The 5,884-nt window shown below is 61.1% G+C and overlaps 2 protein-coding genes across 3 annotated transcripts in view; both read right to left on the bottom strand.

Moving 5' to 3' along the window:
- Positions 1–2,734: 2,734 nt before the first annotated feature.
- Positions 2,735–5,884, bottom strand: CHLRE_10g423083v5 (uncharacterized protein). 2 transcript variants are annotated; one of them, XM_043066511.1, is made up of 3 exons: positions 5,186–5,884; positions 3,833–4,891; positions 2,735–3,749 (listed from the first exon to the last, which is right to left on the bottom strand). In XM_043066511.1, exons 2-3 carry the CDS (start codon positions 4,884–4,886, stop codon positions 3,700–3,702), a joined length of 1,104 nt encoding a protein of 367 aa, XP_042919907.1. In that variant the 5' UTR covers positions 4,887–4,891; positions 5,186–5,884; the 3' UTR covers positions 2,735–3,699. The 2 variants fall into 2 exon arrangements, with proteins under 2 accessions (XP_042919907.1, XP_042919908.1); XM_043066512.1 differs by having other exon boundaries at positions 2,735–3,436; positions 3,750–4,891; positions 5,412–5,710.
- CHLRE_10g423050v5 (uncharacterized protein) overlaps positions 5,759–5,884 on the bottom strand; it is a 5,012-nt gene continuing 4,886 nt past the window's right edge. The window contains exon 2 of the mRNA XM_043066510.1: positions 5,759–5,884. This exon is cut by the window's right edge and continues 1,838 nt beyond it. The gene's annotated coding sequence lies outside the window, so the exon portion shown is untranslated.

The raw sequence follows: 5,884 nt of genomic DNA, 5'->3' as shown, positions 1-5,884 counted from the left end.
CCCTTAATTACCCTGGGGCATATCAGTAACTAACAGCAGGTTATTGTATAAATGTGCGCGTCACGGAGCAGACAGTTGCATGGCACCTTGTTGTAGGGTATGAGTCGGCCCTGCAAGGACGTAACCGAGATTCAGAACTCCGCCGAACTTAGCTACGGCTTCACGCACCAAAACCGGCAGCTCCAGGTATCGCGCGATGGCCTCATTAAGTATAACAAAACAGCGGAACAAAGCGCATGGCCGCACCCAGCTTAACCACCTCTGCTGCGTCCTCGGTTTCACAGTTTCGGGCGGTGCGACGCCTTGTGTGTGTGCGAGAGCTGACAATCTAGTCCCGGTGCTCTATTGTTAAATTCTTTGCAGAGCTATCTACGGGTCGCAGACAAAGTGTGGCGCAATTCTGTGCGCTTGCGCTACGCTACGAGTTTAGTTATGCAATTTAGTGCTATCGCTTCCATATCCCGCCTTATATATATGATCGTCTTGCCAGGGCACAAGAGTGAATGCAGCGACGCTGAGCTCGAGGTCAAACACTGCGTTGTGGTACAGGAGCGAATTCCCTGTATGCAATAAAACAACGTGCAATATAATGCCAGCACAGCTCTGGGGCCATCATAGAGCGTGCAAGGAGAAACACGAAGGCGCCCCAGCAAACTGCAAAAGTGTTGTTTTAGACGAACGGTGGTCAGTACTAGTGCGACAACCTCTCAAGCGACACCGCTCGCCCCAGTAATGATGCACAGAATCACACCTGTTGGTGCGGCCGACCTCAACAACCCTAATCGTGCCGTCGCCCCCCTGAGGGTTGGCGAGCCAACCTGAACAAACCCTAACTAATTGTCTGGGTGCTTGTCGTGACCTGGCGTGTGACCGTGCATATCGTGTGACTGAGTGATTTGGGTGTGGTTTTGGCGTGTGGGAATAGGGGAACGTGCCCGAGGTTGGTTGGCCCGACACGGTGTATTGCATGGGAGGCCGGAGTACGGGTGATCCGAGAGAGGATATAGGTCGCGTCTGAGAGCGGCTAGAGCCGTCTCTCATTCCGATCCTAGGCGAGATAGTCTTTGACCGTTCAATATGAGGGACCCGTCCTAGTGGACGTTAAACTCTTTGGCAACATGTAAGCCGGAACGTGATCGTCTTGCGCCACCCTCTCGCTCGCTACACATGCGCTCCCGGCCGCCTACGCCGTGGCCAACAGTTTGCAGAGCAGAGGCCGACATAACAGATCTGCAAACTGTTGGCCACGGCGTAGGCGGCCGGGAGCGCATGTGTAGCGAGCGAGAGGGTGGCGCAAGACGATCACGTTCCGGCTTACATGTTGCCTCAGAGTTTAACGTCCACTAGGACGGGTCCCTCAATAGAACGGTCAAAGACTAGCTCGCCTAGGATCGGAATGAGAGACGGCTCTAGCCGCTCTCAGACGCGACCTATATCCTCTCTCTGATCACCCGTACTCCAGCCTCCCATGCAATACACCGTGTCGGGCCAACCAACCTCGGGCACGTTCCCCTATTCCCACACGCCAAAACCACACCCAAATCACTCAGTCACACGATATGCACGGTCACACGCCAGGTCACGACAGCTGTCGCGCCCTATGATAGGACACTGAATTCATGATAAGCGGACTCCGGGCCGCCCAGGTCACGGAACTGCAGGCAGCACATCGTGTGCCTGACGGCGACTCCCCCCCCAGCGTGCGGCGCAATGTCAATGCGGCGCTCGTCTGCAACGACTGGGCCTGTGCAGGGTGTGCCGTATGCATATTGCCAGTCTGCGTGCGTATACGTCTGTCTCAGTGCAGTCATGGCTGCATGGGAGCATAGCACCGTGCCAGTGTTGCTTGTTTTAGGCACGTCATCTGCAAGTGCTCTGGCTGCGGCAATGCTGCCTGAAAGCCAGCTGAGATCTGGGACCGTCGCAAGTAAGCTCAGGCGTTCGGCTTCGCTCATGCCACCCACGGCGGTGGCGCTGGGGTTCAGCCCTAAAATACGCTCACACTCATCTGCCGTGGGGGTCTCATACACTTTGGTCACAGTGTTGTACAGCGGAGAAATGGCGCCATGAGTTGCGCTCTTCACTTGCTTGCCTAACGCGCCAGGGAGTAGAGCGCGTACAGGCTGCCCTTTGGTACTGCACGGGTAGTATGGGGCCCGGAGTTCCTTCCCTAAAGTTGGCGCGCGGTGATCAGGGTTGAGGAGTTGCTGTAGGTCCCGACCAACGGGCCTCAGCGCCACGTTACTCACATGCCTCAGAGCTGCTGGATCTGACACGTTTGTCCATAGCTTGCAGAGCTGGTGTGCACAGGATCCATACCTAGCAGCGTCCGTGAGAACGGGTTCTCCTAATGCCTCACACAAGGCGGCATCGCGTGGGCGCTGCTCGTCGGCAGCTGTGGGCGTTGAAGGGACTGCGCAACCCAGGATGAACGCGGCTGGCCTCTCCTGTGTAAGTGGGCTCAGCAACTCGCGCACGCACCCGTAGCATGGTGCTGGGTGTTGTGGCGTCACCTTCGCTCCAAAAACCCATCACGAGCCATTGCTCTCCCGCTACGGTGGAGGCAATTCGCAAGTCATTCTCCGTGAGGTTGGCTGGGTCGCGGGGTACAAGCAGCATTGCGTCTTTCCAAGCCTGGCGGGAAGAGACTGGGGTACGTTGCGCTTAGGTGTTCCAACCGCTTCACTGCAGCCCTTCGCGCGTTCAGGCACGGGTCTGAGTAGAAATACTTGTTAGCTGATAGAGGTTACATGTGGGACGACAGCCGTGGACCAGCCAGGGCCCCAAAAACGTACGAGACACGCACGCTCACCCGAGGAGAGATCCCCGAATGACCCCCATGCTCCTCGCCTCCGGAGAGGGGAGGAACCCCAGGCCCGGCTCACCGCAAACGCTAGCGCTGCTCACCTAAGCCGTGGGTCGGCGTCATAAGACTACCTCTTATTGCGAGTCCCTAAGCTGACAAGCTAGGGTGAGGCCGGTGGCGAGTCCGCTGTTGGCCCTACCAAGATAACCCCTCCAACATCATCTGACGCTAGGAATGGGTGCTGGTTCGGGACAAGGTCCCAGCGGCGCGGAGGCCGACGCAGACTCACAAACGCAGCTAGCCGTGACCAGAAGTCCGCAATCACCTCCACACCGATCCTTCGCACAACAGCAACCTCCGCAGTCCGGTCTGCAGCATCACGGCAAGCGTAAAGGCGCTGTCGGCCGTATTCCAGGGCCGCCACAGCAGCCAAGCACACGATGTCCCACACCGCCTGCGATAGCCCTGGTGGCGCCTGTACTAACCACAACTGGTTCCGTGTGATGTCCACATTCGCATGCTCCCGCATCACATCACGCAGAGCCTCCGCCACCACACAGTCCCAGAAGTGATGAACCCTAGCCCCAGCAGTCATCTGAGTCCCACACGGGCATTTCTCCACGCGTCCATCTGCGGCCCACGCCGCAAGCATCCCAAAGCCCGTGAACCCATTGACTGCCAGACGCCAGAGCGGTTCCTTGTGTCGCGGCTCCCACACCAAAGCCCACAGCCGCGCCAGGGCCGCCCGCAGCGCATGAATCGCTTCCGCTGGCGGCGCGGCGCCGCTGTAGGCCTCTTGGATGAAGGCCAAGTGACGCACGCGGAGTGCGTCGTACGCAGGCGCAAGTTGAAGCTGGGTTGCCTGCTTCACCGTAAGGGTCAGCAAGGGCACGTCAGCCGCGCCATGCCGCCACCCCAGGCTCTGCGCAAGCAGCAGCCATACCTGGGGGGCAGGAGGCGCGGAGGCCGCGCCGCCAGGCGCATGCAATGTGGCCGACGCCGCCACCCTCCACGCCGCCGGTACACGGGCCAGCAGCGCGGAGAATTGGGCAGCAGCATCCGGGCCGGACTGCAGCTCCGGCGGCACGCGCGCCATATCCGCAATGCGCAGGATGGGGCGCAGGACGGACCGCTTGTACTGCATAGTGCAGCGACGCGCGAGGCGCGGCCCCAGCGCACCAGCCGGCTTGGAAGCCACCAGCTGGCGCACCGCGGCCAGCGCCTCCCAGCACCGCACTGCCGTGCCGAGCGTGAGCAGACCCGGCAGCGCCATGAGAGCCGGGAAGTCACGTTCCAAGCCACCCGCCTGAAGCCCCGCCGCACACGGCAAGACAGGATTGCCCCAGAGCGGAAGTGCAAAGCACCAGGGCCCGGGCACCAGCACAGCCGGGCGTAGGATGGTGACCGGAGGCAGGTAGCTGAGGGCACCCAGGAGGCGCACGAGGGCCGGGCAGGTTGCCGCCACCGGCTGGCCGAAGATTGCACAGCCATCGGCAGCGGGTCCGACACCGCCGGCCGCCCGCTGCATCGTCAGGACGCAGAGGGGGTGGGCGGCCGTGTGTAGCTGCTGCACCAGGGCGGTGGCGGCGGCTGTCCACGGCGGTACGTAGGTGCCGGCCGCAGAGCCGTGCATGTGCTGCAGCCAGCGCACAGCCAACACAGCGTGCCGGGCGCGCACGTGTTCCACCACCGGCAGCAGTCCAAAGCCGCCATCGCGTGGCGGCAGGGCGACGCAGTCGGAGGGGAGGCCGGGAAGTCGGGCCCGGCCAGCACCTTGCGGCGTGGCAACGATGATGCGGCGGTCCACAAACCGCACAAGCGTTTTGAGGAAGTCTGCCAAAACCGTCTGCGGCGGCAGACCCGCAAACTCCATATGGTAGAGCACACGGCTGACGGCGTAGGAGGAGGCACAGAAGCCACGGCCAAAGGCAGTTAGGGGGAGGCCGCAGAGCGTCCCCAGGGTGCCAATGGCAGGGGAGAGGGAAGGAGCCCCCTGGGCTGCAGCCGTGCCAAGTGGGAGGTCGTAGAAGACCACACCCAGCGTGCGCGAGTGCGAGACTACGCGCAAGCCATGCGCCATAGCAACTGTGTTGGGCGGGGCAGGCGCGGCTACGGCACCGCCAGCACCCGCGGCGGAGCCGCCGGCCGTCGTTAGCGAATTTGGGGGAGGGGGGTTGTCTGCAACCATCGGCCATACTGGGCCACGGTAACGCCTCGAAACACGGGCTCGCAGATCGGCGCTGGGTGACGCGCATTCCCTAATCAGGGGCCTCCTCCTGCCCCGGCGCATCAGCGCCAACTGGCTCGCAGACCGGCTTCTAGAAAGCAGGATAGCTCTCGCGGGGAAACCATCAGAACCCGCCGCACCAGCGTCCTCACCCGTAGAGCAGCGACCTAGGAAGGCCGAGATGGCACTCTTTCGGGGAAGTTCGGCACAAGTATGTTCAGTGCCTACACAGGTAACGGAGCCGAACCGTTCCTGATGGGTTTCGATCTTGCGACCTTGATGTGACTCCGGCACCCAACTCCGGCATCGTGGCGCAAGACCACCCGCGTACAAAGCCCACGGGCGGGCCATACATATGCCATGGAAAGTGTGACGCACCCGGTGCGTTTGCGCTACAGCGCGATTCAGCTCGAACCAACTAGCATGATCGATTATTCGCAGCTTCCTGTATACGTGATCTTCTTTCCAGGCCGCGAGAGCGAGTGCAGCGTATGAACGAAGCCGGTAACTGCGCTTTCTTGGCTTCCTCGAGAATGCGCGCAGCTATAACTTACAGTGCGATGTATTAGCGACACAGTCTGGCCTGCCAGAGCGCGCACTTGCAAGAATTTCAGAGCGCGCTCGTTCCGATCGGCTGGGATGAAAGCTTACACGATATGTGCGAGGAGCTGTATTCGTTGATATAATCGGTGTGCAAAGTCATGCACAGTTGCGATGTGCTGTGAACTTTTAGCACGCTCGGCGACCCAGCTCGGCGAACCCCGAGGCGGGGGGAGGGAAACCCTCCCCCCTGCACCGCCCTCCCCTTCTGCGCGCTGCACGACACGCATGCGGGGGGAGGGAAACCCTCC

The sequence above is a fragment of the Chlamydomonas reinhardtii genome, chromosome 10, assembly GCF_000002595.2.
Source record: "Chlamydomonas reinhardtii strain CC-503 cw92 mt+ chromosome 10, whole genome shotgun sequence".
Lineage (NCBI taxonomy): Eukaryota > Viridiplantae > Chlorophyta > Chlorophyceae > Chlamydomonadales > Chlamydomonadaceae > Chlamydomonas > Chlamydomonas reinhardtii.
This window is presented reverse-complemented; position numbering and strand designations above follow the sequence as displayed.

Excerpts from the sequence above, each read along its gene's own strand:
- CHLRE_10g423083v5 (XM_043066512.1), bottom strand. The coding sequence starts at position 4,886 with ATGGCGCATGGCTTGCGCGTAGTCTCGCACTCGCGCACGCTGGGTGTG. Across the intron at positions 3,437-3,749 it reads CCGCGCCTCCTGCCCCCCAG|ATGGACGCGTGGAGAAATGC; the intron begins GTATGGCTGCTG and ends CGTGGGCCGCAG.